At 38.1% G+C, this 16,716-nt stretch overlaps 1 protein-coding gene across 1 annotated transcript in view; it reads left to right on the top strand.

The window, feature by feature from the left end:
• Positions 1–16,716, top strand: part of ADGRV1 (adhesion G protein-coupled receptor V1) — a 306,160-nt gene that overhangs the window by 232,536 nt on the left and 56,908 nt on the right. The window contains exon 88 of the mRNA XM_086628926.1: positions 14,175–14,296. Coding sequence (XP_086485052.1) covers positions 14,175–14,296 — 122 coding nt within the window. The remainder of the gene's footprint in view (positions 1–14,174; positions 14,297–16,716) is intronic.

Here is a 16,716-nt window from a genome sequence, read left to right as displayed (position 1 = left end):
TATAGAAATATATTCCTTTTATGAGAAAGTGAAAATAAATATTAAATATTTATTATCTGGGCATTTCTTCAAATATTAATTTTTTTCTTAGTGACAAAATGTCAGCTTGACTAAGAGCTATATGAATTTGGATAATGTCTGGTAAACATAGGTTGCAAGTATCATACTCAAGACCTTACTTGCCCTTTACTCTTTCATTTCTTTCTGATATAAAAGGGACTGCCTGGAGCAATCACAGAGGTGGCTCCTTATTCAATCTTGAATAATGTAGTTTATTTATTTATAAATATTTTTTTTTATGTCTCTAAGAATGCAGATTCTATATTCATATGTTGAAGGTAAAGGCTTGTCTCAGAGGAGTTACATCAAAGGAAAAAAGAACCTGAACACTGAAACAACACCATAAATAAAGTTGACATGCAAAATGGCAGAAATAGGAGTTATAATAAGAGGGCTGAAACAATCCTGTTTGATTTAACATCAGATCCAGGGTGGGTTTTTTTCTCCAGGAGAGTCCAGATACTGGTATAGAGAACGCTGCAGTCTCAGAAGAAAAGAAAAAAATTATCTGGAAGAGAAGGTTCAATAACATGTCAGTAATAGCATAGGGGTTTTTAAAGCAGGTTGCAACTTTTACTACTTGTGCACCTTCATGGCAAACTGACATTTTGCTACCATAGCACTTTTGCAAGCACAAATGAAAGTACCTCGTGCAGTGTGGGTGAGAGCAAGTTGGAGAGAGGCCGTTTTAAGAGAAGGAGCTGTCTGGTGAGGCTTATGGTGCCTGTGTTTGTGTATGGGCTGTCTGGGTAGCTGTGTTTATAGTGTACGTTTCCAGAAAGGCCACTGATTTCTCTAGTTTTTAATGTTGCCTGTAACCACGTGACATGGTATTTACTATTAAAAAAAAGGCCTCTGACTTTCTGCTGAAACAGTTCTCTCCTGAAATGTGAGATAGTGGTAGTATGCTTACATTGGTTTTAGTATTTTACGGGTATATTGTGCTTTTAAAGACATATTCAAGGGCAGTTTGCAGTGGTAAGACCTGTTACCACTTTTCAATTTTGAATCTTACCATATGACCTGCTCTTTGGAGAAGATCACTCCACTGACTCCATGTTCTTACAAACTTGGTGTGATCTGCTCCTGCTTCTGTGCTGTTGTTGCAAACACCACAGAGGACGCTGGGGGAAACACCATTTTTCATAACGGCAAAGTTGCCTGCAGTCAGCTGCATGATGATACCTTGCTTCTGCAACAGAGAGGGGGTCCTGGATCACACCTGCTCTACCTTCTGGCTTCAGTGCAACCTACATGACCCTATGGGGTAAGGAGGTCTTTCAGCAATGTTGCCTCCTTAAGTTGCACAAGTATCCATTATTTTATGAAATATACCAAGATATCTCTCTGTTTCATCCAAAACCAGAGAAAAGGTGAAGCTACCATGCAATAGTTGTCTATATGTAGTGCCTTATTCTGGCTTCTCTCCAGCTCTCATGCCCATATTGATTCCCTCCCTGTTTGATCACCCACAATAATTAATTCCTACAGCAGAAAAACATTTCCCAGCTTCTAGCCTGAGGTTCATTACCTAAACTTCTCCACTTTAAACAGCATGATAAATAATGGAAAAAAAAAAAGAAAAAATAATTCACTGCTTTGGAAAACTGTCTGCTCTCCATTAGTTATCTTCTCTAGAAAAAGAATAAAATTCTGGGTGAAGGACACTGTAAACAATTTTGACATACCGAGTGTAGAGAGCTGTAAACATAGACAGAAATATTTTAAGTACACTTTTACTAGTAATTGTGGACACCTGTTCATTTAAATTCCAGGGAGCAAAGAGTGTTGCAGAAAGGAAAAAGTGTCATATATAGCCATATAATTATCATTTATACATAGATTTTCATACAAACACCTATTTGCATTTGAATATTTGAACTAGTAGCGTTTATTCCCCTCCTGAGAGTCATTCAGTTACAAGATAGTTAAAATTGCAGTGTGATACAGATGATCCTGTGTGGATTCTGCAATAATTCATGCAAAACACTACTCAATATTTTCAATAAAAATAAAATAGGAAGTTCACTGGCTTGCATATTATCATAAAACAGAAGTACAGATTGAATATGCAGATTTGAAAGAAAACAAACAAAACCTGTTATCTGGCTTCTAAGTGTACATTCTTTCGGTCATTTCATAGATTGTAGGAAAAGCCTCTAAAACTGTAGCTGGTAATTCTGAAGTTCCATATTTGTGATGTTTCCTTGAGGAAGGTTATTGCTGACTTTAATAGAGATTTAATAGGATTAGAAACAGTGAAGTTTATCCTCATTTGTAGTGTATAATGTTTTTTTTTTTAAATAAATTGAAAATGCAAGTGGCTAAGCTAAAAATTGAGTCAAAATTTTTTCTTACTCTCTTTTCTCCTGTTGTTGAAAGACTCTAAAGCTTACCTTGCAAAGAAGGCTTGTCTTGAACTATCCATAATCACAGAGTCATAGAATGCTTTAGGTTGGAAGGGATCTTTAAAGATCACCTTGTTCAAGCTTCCAGCTGTGGGCAGGGATATCCTCCACCAGATCACATTGCTTAAAGCCTCATCCATCCTGACCTTGAACGCTTCCGAAGATGGGACATTCACAACTTCTCTGGACAACCTGTTCCAGTGCCTCACCACTCTAATTGTAAAAAAATATCTTCCTTATATACGTTCTAAATCTACTTAATTTCAGTTTAAAGCTATTGCCCCTTATCCTGTCACCATAGGCCCTGGTAAAATGTCTTTTTTCATCTTTCATATAAGCCCCCTTTAAGTGTTGAAAGACCACACTAAGATGTCCCCAGAGTCTTCTCTCCTCCAGGCTGCATAACCACAACTCTCTCAGCCTTTCTCCACAGGAGAGGTGTTCCAGCCCTCTGATCACTGTTATGACCTCCTCTGGACCTACTCCAACAGGTTCGTGTCTTTCCTGTGCTGAGGATGCCAGAGTTGGACGTAGTGTTCCAGGTGGGTCTTCCAGAGCAGAGTAGAGGGCTATAATCACCTCCTTTGACCTGCTGACCATGCTTCTCATCATGCAACCCAGGATACCATTGACTTTCTGAGCTGCAAACATACATTGTGAGTTCATATCCAGTTTTTCATCTGCCAGTATGCACAAGCCCTTCTCTGCAGGCCTGCTCGCAATTCTTCATCTCCCCAGTCTGTACTGATACTGACGATTGCCCCATCCCAGGTGCAGGACCTTACACTTGGTCTTATTGAACTTCATGAGATTGACATGGGCCCACTTCTCCAGGCTGTCAAGATCCTTCTGGACGGCATCTCTTCCCTCAAGTATATCAAATACAACCACTCAGATCGATGTCATCCACAGGCTTGCTGAGGGCACACTCAGTCCCATTGACTATGTCATTAATAAAGATATTCAACAGTACTGGTCCCGGTACAGATCCCTTAAGGACACCACTTGGCATTGATCTGCATTTGAACACTGAGCCGTTGACTGTAATTCTTTGAACGTGACCATCCAGCCAATTCCATATCCATCAAGCAGTCCCTCCATCAAACCCATATCTCTCCAATACAGAGACAAAGATGTTGGCATGTCAAAGGTCTTAGAGAAGTCAAGATAGATGACGTCAGTTGCTCTTCTGTTATCTACCAATGCAGTCACTCCATCAGAGGGCCACCAGGTTAGACTTCTACAGCTATTAAGATTAAATTCTGCCTGCTGTAGTAAAACATCTTCCTGAACTTCATTAGCAGTACTGACTTCACTTTTTTTCTGTCTGCAAGAGCAGAGTTTGTTACCCATGCTAAGGGGGAGTCCCTTGTATTTTTGTTGCTAAGATCAGGATAACAATGCTGGGTTTCACTATAAATATCTAAGAGAAAAATTTTGCCTCTTGCTGACTGCAAAGAAGATCTGTTTGTACACAGATAAACAGTTTCCTGGAAAATTATAGGATGTTATTGAGTCTTTTTACATATATTTATACACAGATAACTAATTTATTAGTTATACCTCCTTTTCTGTTATGCATGTATTCTTCCTAGTCTTCTAGATTTATTTTGAGTACTCTTAAGTAAGTCACATCTCTCATACCATATTCTGGTGTTTCTATGCTTTCAAGAAAACGTGGCTCATGGACGGCTAGCATAGCAAATTTCTGCTTTTACTAATTGTTGTCAATTCCTTTGGCGGTGGTCTATGATCTTCCCTGAGAGCTTATCATGCTCTTCTTATGTCTGGGATGTTCCTGTAAAAGCATATGATTAAAACAAGTTGTGGTGGAGAATAAGCACAAATAAACAGAAGAGTTCGAGGAATACGCACGCTTTGCATTGCCCTGTCTGGAACACCAAAGACATGAGGTTACCTTCTCAAACTTTTTTACTGCTGCAAAATTGCTCTGTTACTAGTCGTGTTGCTTTACACGGGGATTGATAACAGCTTGCTTGGGTCAGGGAATTTTCCTCAACAGTAGAAGGCTAGAAAAAAGGGCAATGGAAGAGTCAAGAATTAATTATTTCTCAGAGTAGGCAGCTCTTCCTCCTCAAAAGTGAGCGTTGGAAAGTAGTGTGAAAGCTGATTTACAAAGCACGTCAACTCTACCTCTAGTGCACTCTTTCAAAGGTGTGCATTGAGCTTGCTAGAAAATCAGTTTGAGCTGATTCAGTTTGCCAGCCTTTCAGCAAACATGTTGGCTGATTATTCTGCTATACATGGAAACTAGCTTCTCAAAAGTTAGCCTTGAGGGGAGCCGAGTCAGAAGCGTGCACTGGATAAACAGCCTTTAGGTGAACTAATATTTAAGTTTGCAACAAGGAAGACTGCTTTTGAAGGAAATCAGGTGGTATAAAGCAGGATGGTTGCATTTGGCTGAAATAACAGTTAAAAGTTAAAATAGGCGTATGTAAGATATGACTGTTTTTTCTTGACAGTCCCAATGCGCAAATATAGAAATTGGAGATTAATAAGACACAATCCGATATAGATAATTTTGTTTTCCAGATTTTTTCTAACCTTTCGTAGTTTCACAAAAAGATTTGAAAATGGAACAGAAAAATTTGAGTTGAAAAATCACCTGCACTTTTTCTGTTAATACGTTTGTGAAGAGATGACCTCCATCTATTGAACAACATATAGTGGCATAATTTTGGTGCCCTACACATAAATATGTGGTAGAACTTACCTGATTCAGATATCATCATTGTAAATGTGCCAGAATAAATTTAAAGATTAAAACTTTATGTTGCCAAAATAGAGCTTCATGAAGAATGCCTTAGATATTTAGCTGTAAAATTTTAACTACCTTCTTGCATCTTTCTTCATATAAATGTCTTTAATGTATTTATTGTCTTATCGGTATGCAATTCCTGATCATGACAGAACAAGTTGGATGGTCCACCTATATCTACTACCGTTTGATCTTCTCAAGAAAAAAATAAGCCTTGTGAAATGCAAGCGCAGTACATTCCAACTGTGCTTCTGCACTCAGGAGATGATGTGGAAGACAGGGCTTTTCATTCTCAGTGGGAACGTATATCTAAACCTTTAGTTACATATCTTCCTTATCCTGTGAGCTGTATGCTAAAATCTTTATCCCAAATTATGATAAGATACATTATCATGTATCTAAGAGAATCGAAGGAACAGTGAATTGCAGGAGTGCTTTCATCTTGAGATGACAATACACATCTAGAAATCAAGAACCAGATGTTGGCTATCTTTGAACTAAGATTTATGTACATTATTCGCAGCATTCAAAACAGTACATACATTAGATATATTTTAGTCTTCATAGTGCTCCAGGGACTTTTCTTTTTTGTAATTATGAGAAAACAAATCTTTACCTCCAAGATTTTTACAAATACAGTTAAGACAAAATGCACAAGCATTATTACAAGCTGAAATAAAGAACAAAGATTCAAATAAGACAATAACTTAAATACATTATCTGCACTCATGTAATTTAGATTGTGTGCGCAGTGCTTCACATGCCCAAATTTAGCTTTCTTCCCTTAAAGAAATCTGCAGAAGCAAGTTAATTTGCATGAGTTATGCCTATACAGTTGTGAATTTATGAAATCTATGAATTTAGCAATCATTTAGTATTTTGCATAATATTTCTAAATAATTTTATTATACGGTGATAAGTAGGTTCAACTTTTTCTTTCTTTTTAAATTTGCTGTTCTGGGATTTGCCATGTTCCCTGCACAACAGTAATAGCAAAAGCTATAATAACATGCCTGGTCTTTCATTTAATTGTACCATGAAATGTCTTGAACATGTATGAGAAAGTTTGCTGAGATTTAAAGTTTGCTGAGATTTAGTGGGAAGGTTAGAGGTGCCAGTCTTCTATGTTTATGTAATAGTGATGTAGTTTTCATGCTTAATGGGGGTGTGCTTCTCTTTTAAGAGCTATTTTTTAGTTTTAAACTCTTTCTTGCCACAAGGAGCAGCAGATCAAAAAATATAAATGAAGCAAAAATAATATCTTAACAGGTTTTCTGCTTCCTATTTTTACAAATCATCTATGAACAATTTTGTCCAATTGAATTTAATGGATGTTTACCTACTAGCTTTCTGATCTGCATATCAGATAGGGTTAAATTCTGCACATCTTTAACATTCCTAATCTGGAATCAGAGGTTTTGTCATGAGTCACTGACTGCGTGGTGGTGGTGGTGGTGGTGGTATTTTCTCCTTTGAACTCTATGAGGAAATCTGTTAGCTTCTTTATTTTGGCCGCAAAATCCTGTTACCTAACTCTTTTTCTCCAGCAGTTGTCAAAAGCTATTGAAATCAGAGCCAGCAGGATTTGGAACACTGTTATTCAAGCTTATTTTTAAGAAAAATTGGTTTTGTGGCATTTTCGTAGTTCTGTTGCTAAGTTTAACCCATGACTTCTTAAGCAATAGTCTGTAAATGTTTTACTAATTTAGATCTCCCACAAATCACTGAAATTCTGTAAAGCAATACATTCTTCCCAATCATCTAGAAAAAATGTTTGTAAAGGTCTTTCAGGTTTTGCATTAGGTCTTCATGTCTCGCCAAGAACAATTAAAAGCAATTAAAGCGCATTATCAGTTTAACAACCTGAGGGGAAGACACACAGTAAATATTTATAGATAAACTCAGAAGATTATTAAAGCTGTGTTATTTAATTGCTTCTTTTATTAACTTTTCTATTTTTAGAAAAAATTAAACCCTTCTGGAAATAGAAACAGACGTAATATGGGCCAACAGAGCGGTGAGAATACAAATATTTAGATACGTTATGAAAGCATAATGCATTCTGTATTTTCCATAGTTAAATCATCTAGATGTTTGCTGCAAAGGCATACTCAGCATTACACTTCAGAGTTTTAATATCACAGAATCATAGAATCATAGAATGGCCAGGGATGGAAGGGACCTCAAAGATCTAGTTCCAACCCCCCTGCCATGGGCAGGGAAACCCTCCACTACACCAGGTTGCCCAAAGCCTCACCCAACCTGGCCTTGAACACTTCCAGGGATGGGGCATCTACAACTTCTCTGGGCAACGTGCTCCAGTGCCTCACCACCCTCAGAAGGAAAAATTTCTTCCTTATCTCTAATCTAAATCTCCCCTCTTCCAGTTTAAATCCGTTGCCCCTTGTCCTGTCACTACATGCCCTTGTAAAAAGTCCCTCTCCAGCTTTCCTGTAGGCCCCCTTTAAGTACTGGAAGGCTGCAATAAGATCACCGCGGAGCCTTCTCTTCTCCAGGCTGAACAGCCCCAACTCTCTCGGCCTCTCCACATAGGAGAGGTGCTCCATATTATTTAATAATTTCTAGGTTTAATCATTTCCCTTTAATTTAACATTTTTCACTGCTCAGACTCATTGTCCTGGAGAATTTTATCTATAATACCATGTGTGGAAGAAAGGAAGAAAACCTTCAGGTAGTCTACCTAACAGTTTTGTAATGAAACAGACTGAATACTTAAAATTAAGGAGTAGTTCTAATTCTACAGACAGAAGAAACAGAAAATCGGCAATTTCAGAGTATGAAGTTTATTTTCTTTTGAATTACATGTCTATTCTATTATCATCTGAAATATATAATCTAACGCAAATTGAAAAGTTATTCTTTTTTTCTGGATACCAATTGCAAAAACATCATGAAAACCCATCTGCTTGACTGAACATGGTATTCTCAAGGGACTAATCCTGGTATCCTGAAGAAAGTTCCAGGGTTGGTGATCCATAAAAGCAGCACATTGTTTTTCTAGTTCATTTCAGTTACTTTTCCTAACTGGTGCTACAGATTTTCTCCATAACAATGAGCTGATCTTTGTTTCATAGGGCTTATCACTTAATTTCTCTTTTGATACTTTTCTTCAAGCTAGTTGTTGGTTCATTCAGATGCTAGGTTTTCTCTCTGCTGAAGTGCTCATCCATTGGTTTTCCTAACTGTGACATGTAAGACATACTGCAAGAAGACAGTTTTAAAGAATCTTTTGCTATGCACTGTGGGCAGTTGACTGAAACTGTGCAGGAGGATTTCCACTGCTGCTTCCCTTTCTGGTAAAACAGGTTGTGGCAGGCACTGTCAAATTATTCTTTCATAATCAATAGTCACTAGACAAAGAAGAGAGAGGTTAGCCATGTGGACTGTGCCATCATTGGGTGAAATTACAATGACATATGTGAATCCACCTCAATCTTCAGCTTGCCATTAGGTGAACCATCAAAGGTGTGACAGTGGATCATGATGGGGAGCACTGCAAGGCTCCTCTTCTTGCTCTTCTTCACAGCTGCTTCCACCTTTTTCTTCTTCGCTCCTCCTTGTCCTCCCAGCCTTGGACTACCAAGATGTCACGTGGCTCTTTGTGCTGTCAGGTGCAGGGGCAGCGGTTGGCAGGTATCTCCTTCCCATGCTTTCTGAGATATGTGTGACTTAGGTATGAACAGAGTTAGTCTACAGGATGCATTTGACGCTATAATGTTTTTTTTGCTTTTTGCCTTTTTTTTTTTTTTTCCTCTCTGCAGTGTCTGAACCAGCACTACTCAACTGGCAGAATCTATGCCAGGCCCTAGCTATGAATAATTTTTAGGCAGTGTCATCCTGTACTGTAAAATTTAGTATTTCTCACTGTTTTTCCAGTCATTTCAAGCACATAGGTGTGACAACTATTGCAGTTCTCATTTCTAAAGGAGTTATGCAGAGGCTGACTGGACCACAGCCCTGTGGTGGTAAACTTCATTGTGGACCTCAGTAAGCTGGTGTAGGTGTAGACACATGAGCCTCATCAACAGATCATTTCTCTGTATAGGTCAGTACAGATGTCTTGTAGTTTAGCAGAAGATGAACTTAAAACTGTCACCATAGTCTTTCTTTGTGAGGTTTGTTTCAGAAAATCAAAATTTTGTGGGTTTATTTTGTTACAGATATAAAACCACTTTAGGTAAAAGTGTAGCTGTTTGGAAATGTTCTAGGTTGTGGATTATTTTTTTTCATTCTATTTCTTGTTCTTGCTTCTGCTATAAGGAAATCAAATAGCAAACACAAGGCTGACAGCTGTTTCAGCTGAGCAATCTGGCATTTTATTACCTGTGCTATTCCTGTGGAGTTCCTTGCCACTGGATACTCTGAATTATCAAAGTTCACTCTAATTAGTTCAAGATGAGTTTGTGAAAGAGAACTCCCTTGAAGACTATTAAATAGAAAGAAACTGTATCTGGTTCAGGAAGCTTCTGAGTTGTAAATGAGAGAGTTGCTGGGAGAAGTGTCACATCTGGCCCGCTTTTTTGGCCCTTGTTGGAGGCAAAGCCAGATAAACTTTTGCTCATATGCAGTACAGCTCTTTTTAGGTTCTCATTGGGCTAAATAAATTTTTCCAGCACTTTTATACTTTTCCTGGTTCATGAATTTTGTAATCTAATCCAAACCCAGCATGAAAATATTGCATCCTATCTCTCAAATTCTCACCAGCATCATTTTAATGTAAATCACTGGACAAAATCTTGTGTTTACACTAAGGGCTCCCCTACTGAAGTAAAACTACAGTTTTGTCACCTGTAAAACCTGATTTCAATGTACAGCAGCCCTCAGAACAGTAAGCATTGCAGAAAAATAATTTTTATAGATGAGTTAATAAGGAAAATATTATTTTCTCGGCACTGGGGAAGAAGTGAGAAACGGTGGGCACATTTAGTTGTTTGGTAAATTGAATGAATGAAATTTCACCTAATCGAATACTGGACTATGATAAGTTTTCAAACTCTAAACTGCAACTTGAGCTGCATAAAATGCATGTATCTGTATTGAGTCATCAACTCTGCCAATGTTTCTTAAGGTTGTAGTTAGGGAAAGGGGAGATATTTCAGGGAGAGGCATGAACAGTCAGGATGGTGATATACGCATACATATATATATATGTAAGGAGTGGGTGGACTGACTCTTGCTTAAATAAAACCCTTAATCGTTCCTAGTACTAAAAATAGGTGTGATAATGGTGTAAAAAAAGATTTGGACCAGCATGGTTCAGGTATGTAATGCCCAACAGAGCTACTTGACAATGTCTACCTTACATCACACTGATGCTGAGTTGACTGCTCCATGCAGTCTTTTATCTACTAAAGTTTACTCAAGTAGTATGAAGGCATCTGCTTGCACTTGGATTTAGAGTAAAATTCTTGTAAATGAAGGTTCATCTGCCCAGAAATACCCTTTGACTTTGTTTGGGAGGGGGTGTTTTTTTCTTTCCATATGAAGGAAACCACAGATAACTAAACTGTCTATTTTGATTCATTTCAAGTCTATTTGTTGGCACCCTTTTCCTTCATGTGAGGTTTTTTTACAAACTTAAAAAACCTTGTTACTGATTTTCTGATAGGTTTGTTCTAGCAATTGAGCTTTTGTTTGATTAAATAAAACAAATTGTCTGATCAAAACGGGTAAAGAGAATTCAAACAGCTGAAACTAAAGGCTGCCAAAGTTTCAACTCTGTATTAACTCTTTACAATACTAGTAATGAAGCAATCATATTACTCCATTTCATTCGGTTTTATGTACACAGCTATTTCGGCGATCTATGTTTTCAGCAATCTAGAGGTGCTAGGTTATGATTCATATTGTGGTACTTTTCGTTAGATTATATTTATGCACTAAAACCTGAAATCATGATGCTAGTTTTTGTCATATTCTGTAGACTACAGTTTGTCCTTCCACAATTTACTCTCTTTTTCTCTCCTCCCGTGTTGAATCATATTGGAGAGTAATAGTACAAAAACAAATCATTATTCAACTTCCCAAGATAAGTCCATTCATTGTTTGCTTTTGTCTATATACAGCATTTAGAATTATAAGCATTAGTGATCATTAGTTGCCAGTCCATTGTATCAATTGAATTTCATAAGCAGCTAGAGTTTATTGCATGATTTTGAGATTTAAACAAAAAGATTATATCATTCCGTTAATAGCTGTGCACAAATAAATTAATGAGTTGCTCTACAGATAATTACTGAATTTACTTTTGGGATTACATTTACAAAATCAACATTTTTGGATGTGGGTTTATTTTTATTTATTTTGGTAAATTTCATTATTGTAACTTCAGAAACTTTGAGGTTGCCAGTTCTTTGCTGTTTTTTTGTGATCATTGCTAAGTACACATCTGATAAGTATTTGAATTAATTAGTGTATGCAACGTACGATAAAGAGACGTACTTAATGCTCTGCTCCTTACTGTACTACCCGGTACTTTAGAGGGCTTTGCATTTTTAATTCTTGAAAAAGCGTTGTGATGTTGGCCATGTGCATTAGTAGCTGTTGTAGAAGGGTTTGTTTCAACATCTGTCAAGGCCACAGGAATTTTTCTGTTTTGCCCAAGGGACTTTGAAACAGGTGCTTTCTGTGCAAGGGATACTCATGCCTATGGAGTGCGGCGTGAGAAATACTTTGCATTTCCTTTCTGTTCGTCTAACAAAATCAAGTTCCTACCAGACAAATAACAGAGGTACATAGCCTTAATCTTCTTCCCCTGGCACTGCTCTGAAAAATACACATGTATTATCGGTGTTATGTTATGTTATGTTATGTTATGGATCAGAGATCCTTGAGAAGTCTCAGGTCTTTAATAAATTTTCGTCGGACATCACCTCGCCGTGGGAGAAGTGATTCAGGTGCTGAGTGGGCATCGGTTGTCATTTGAGACAACAAAGGTTACCCAGCCTGGCCTCCAGCTTTCTCTTGATAAAGAATGGGTCTTCCAAAGGTCCTATGTTGTATGTATTGATCCAGTACAGATCCTTTAGATCTCCTGTGATGTGAAATACATAAATCTGATGCCAATCTAAGGCACTGGTACCCACCCATGATGCCTCCTCAAGTCCTACCAGAGGTCCCTACCTGCTTAGGGCTCATAGCACTGCATCCTCCCATCCACTGAGAGCAACCCTGCATGCACAGAAATAGCACCATTTACACATGGCCAAATGGGAGAGGATTTATATCATGGCCTCAGACATAAGTGGCAGAATGGGAATACCTTAATGATGGTTAGAGCTGAGCTTTCAAACACTTTTGATTAGGAAATCTGATTTTCTTAACGCTCTGATGGCCTTTGCTATGTTCCACTAAAAACAGGTAGGATTGTTTTTTTTCCCCCCCAGCAAAAAGCAAGGCCTTGTTATCTGTTGCAAAAAACTAAGTTTATGTTAATACTTCAGGTTTATTCCCTTTAGTTCTAGGTTACCACTAACCTAGTATGATGTTAATTTTCATGTGTAACACAGTATCTCATTATAATTCACTAAGGAAATATATATCTTTGTTAAATGCTGTGTTTCTCTGTCAAACTGTGGTTGCAGAACAGCCCAGGCTGAGGTCTTCACCCCAGCTTTTACTGAGTGGTATTAGGCTTTAATAGGGAAAATTTAAGAATTTAAGGAAATTTAAGGAATTTAAGGAACTTAAGAATCTCCTGCTCACATTGTGCTTCGCTTCAAGTCATTCCCTTGTTTATAAAAATATGCACACCCATTTCTGCCAAAGCTGTAGTTATAACCCTGAAGCAACTACTGTCCTCCTCGCTGGAAGATGGTCTTGACTTTGGTTATTGCCTACATTCAGATGGCACCTACTATTTGTAGAGTATGGAACAAAATGGCTAAAAGTGCTCCCAAAGTGCTCTTTCTGGAACGATGCCTGTCAAAAGCACATCCCTGCTCGTTGAGATGCCGCGTGACTGATGCGGAGACGGACAACGGCTGGTGGAGCATCTCTGCCCCTGAATTGAGCAGACCAGGGCGAGCATGGACTTGGAAGTCTGCTGCAAGTATGCTCAAGACAGGGGGCCATCACGATGTGTGCCTGGACATCAGCTACCACAGCGGGTGGGGCGAAAGCTGACTTCTGCTGTCCTTTGTGCAATCTTTGTCCATGCAGACATCTTCATGACGGCATTCTTTAAATCTTTTATGTTGTGAATGCGATAGGGAATATAAAATGCAGCTGGATGTACTGGATGTGTGCGTAAGGACAGATTCTGCGCATATTTTGGAAGGTGAATGAAGTTAACTGGTGTAAAATCTGTCTTTGGGGGGCTCCTTGACTGAGCAGAGGTTGTCACTTAAAGTTTTGTAGGGTCAGATGCCTTCTTGTGTTCAACTCACAGTAAAACTAATGGCATATCAGAAAATAAGCTATTCTTATAATTTCTATATAATTCTATAAATTACCAGAGCTGTGGCAGTTTTTGTACTGATAACACTTTTTTTCTTTTCCCTTTCCTTTAAATTCTTGAAAATCCATTTCCTACCAAAATTTCCAGAGCCTGCCAAGAGCTCTCCCATGTTTCCCCCACGGTCAGCGTGTTTTCTGATTCCACGTGTGCTCTTCCCAACCACAAAACACCTGTGCCTGGTTTGCTGAGCTGGACTGTGCCCTTCTGGCCCCTCCGTCCCCCAGGTTTCCAGCTGGCCATGCCCTTCTCCTGGTTTCCTGGCCCTAGGGAGGAGTCCAGAAAGCCCTGCATCCCCCACTCACCTGGGGCAGGAGAAGGGCTGCCCATCTCTGGAGAATGAACTCCAAGGTTGGCCAGAGATGTCGAAACCAGATCCTGCATCAGTGATGCTTTAAAAAGTACATTTCCTAGGGCACACCAGCTGAAATGCTGTATTTGTGGTTTTCAGAGATCCCCTTGGTCTTGTACCTCTTTGCCCTGATTTCTGTCACCTGGCTGTGGGGAGGACTGCACATGGCATACCGGCACCTCTGGATGTTAGTCTTCTTCATCATCTTCAACAGCCTGCAGGTAAGAGCTGGTGCCTTTTCCTTCGGTCTTCTTGCAGAGTTGGGGTCATCTCCACTGCTCACAACGTTTGTCGTTTCAGCTTCTTCAGCTGAACAACATCCAGAAACATGTTGTGACGTTGTGGAAGTGTTAACTGTGTATTCTGTTTATTTCTGAAATTAACATATAGACTGCATATTAAAGCAAGGGATGCATTGTTTTGCAACAATAGCAGTATAATTACATAGATTTAATTTCAAAGCTAATACACTGGGAAAGAAAATTGCTTGCTTCTGTATGTAATGTTACTGAGATACTTACAGCAGTAAAACTGAAACATCTTCAGCCTTTACAAAAACACCAAGTATTTCAATTTTCTGTATCTGTTAACTCTAATAAAAAAACCAACCAAACAAGCAAACAGAAAAAACAAAACCCGAAGATTTTAAGATTATATAACCAAAATATTGATTTTTATTTACTGATTAGAGGTGAGCCTTGAGGCTTATCTTTTCTCATGCAGCATGCATATTGGTAAAGCAAAGATATTTTCATTGAAAAAATCAAATATAGACTAGATGTTTATTATTAGCTATAAAGAATGCAAATAGCCTTTTGCAGAATTTACACATGCAAGTCCTTCCACTGGAGTCAGTACTGCATTACACTTAATTCAATGCTGTACTGCATGGAATTGTTTACAGAATAGAGAATGTTACGAATAGAGGATATTACGAATGGGAAAATGTCTCTGATGTCTGAAAACAGTGAAAAGATGAGGAATTAAAAAAATGTATATCCAAATCTATGGTGTGCAAGTTCCTGTGCCATATTTACAAGAGAAATGTCTGTGTTACCAGATATGATTCAACTATATTAAAAATCTTTATACCTCATCAAATAAAAATTAATTGAAAAGCTATATTTTCATAAAGCACATTTATTTTAGATTTGAATTCAAAAGGTGGGAGTTTCCTTAAGCTGAAATCCAAACATTTTCAAAACATATGTCTCAGACATAAATATTTTTGTTAATTGAGAAAAAAAATGTAGCTTATTCTACTTGCAATACATTTAATTATTCAGTATATATTGTCATTTAACTATTCTGTATATATTGGTATATGTTGGATCAAATTAGTTATTATGTTTTTTTTTCTATGAAGTTACATGAGTAGATTTGACAGGCTGAGAGAGTTGGGGCTGTTCAGCCTGGAGAAGAGAAGGCTCCATGGTGATCTTATTGCAGCCTTCCAGTACTTAAAGGGGGCCTACAGGAAAGCTGGAGAGGGACTTTTTACAAGGGCATGTAGTGATAGGACAAGGGGCAATGGATTTAAACTGGAAGAGGGGAGATTTAGATTAGAGATAAGGAAGAAATTTTTCCTTCTGAGGGTGGTGAGGCACTGGAGCACGTTGCCCAGAGAAGTTGTGGATGCCCCATCCCTGGAAGTGTTCAAGGCCGGGTTGGGTGAGGCTTTGGGCAACCTGGTGTAGTGGAGGGTTTCCCTGCCCATAGCAGGGGGGTTGGAACTAGATGATCTTTGAGGTCCCTTCCAACCCTAACCATTCTATGATTCTATGATTCTATGATTCTATGATTCTATGATTCTATGATTCTATGATTTGCTCTGGTAATTGTTCTCAAGCAAATAAAATTGCTTTTTAGGAGGGCAGCTGAACTTTTTTGCAGTCAGACTGCCACAACTCTGCGGGACTGGCAGTATTATCAAAGCATTTTCCCTTCCTTTCCTCTCCACCTGCAAAATCTCAGAGCACAGGCAAACCCCCATGAGAGTTTTAGCTCTACAACTGTAACTGCTGCAACTTTATAGTGAAACTTAATGCACTGACATAAAGCATAAAAGTGTGTTGACGTGTGTAGGTACATGTAGATATACATATATATTTTTATATATTTATGTAGATATACACATATATATTTATGTATCCTTCCTTGCTGTCTCTCTACAAAGAATTATTACTAGAATCTGATCTGGGTTTGTGTTACACAGATCTATCTCAGATACAAATTTTTTAAAAGGGTAATTCATTATATTTGAGATTCTATGGTAGAGATAAAACAGTGCCAGAGCTCTGTAATATGCATGGCTATTTGCTTTAAAATAAAATTATTTTCTTGCTGGTGTATATTTAGAGAAAAGGGATATGAGTACTTTATGAAAATTACCATTCCTGGCCAGCATGTTGACCCTTCTGTGTTATTGCCAAGTAAATTCATATTAGTCTGCTTTATATAACTTGAAATTTCATTTTATTCAAGTAAAGTTCAAAGCCATAGAATTACTGTTATTTTAATTCATGTTGCCAGTTTCGAGACATCAGTTCATGCAAAGGGATCAAGAAGTAAAACAGGGTGTTGAAAGCCAGTCCTGTAAAACATGAGACCCACAAGGTCTGTGGGGAATTTATTGTACTAG

This window comes from Tauraco erythrolophus, chromosome Z, assembly GCF_009769465.1.
Source record: "Tauraco erythrolophus isolate bTauEry1 chromosome Z, bTauEry1.pri, whole genome shotgun sequence".
Lineage (NCBI taxonomy): Eukaryota > Metazoa > Chordata > Aves > Musophagiformes > Musophagidae > Tauraco > Tauraco erythrolophus.
Note: the sequence above shows the minus strand (reverse complement) of the source record. Positions and strands in the feature narration are given on the sequence as shown.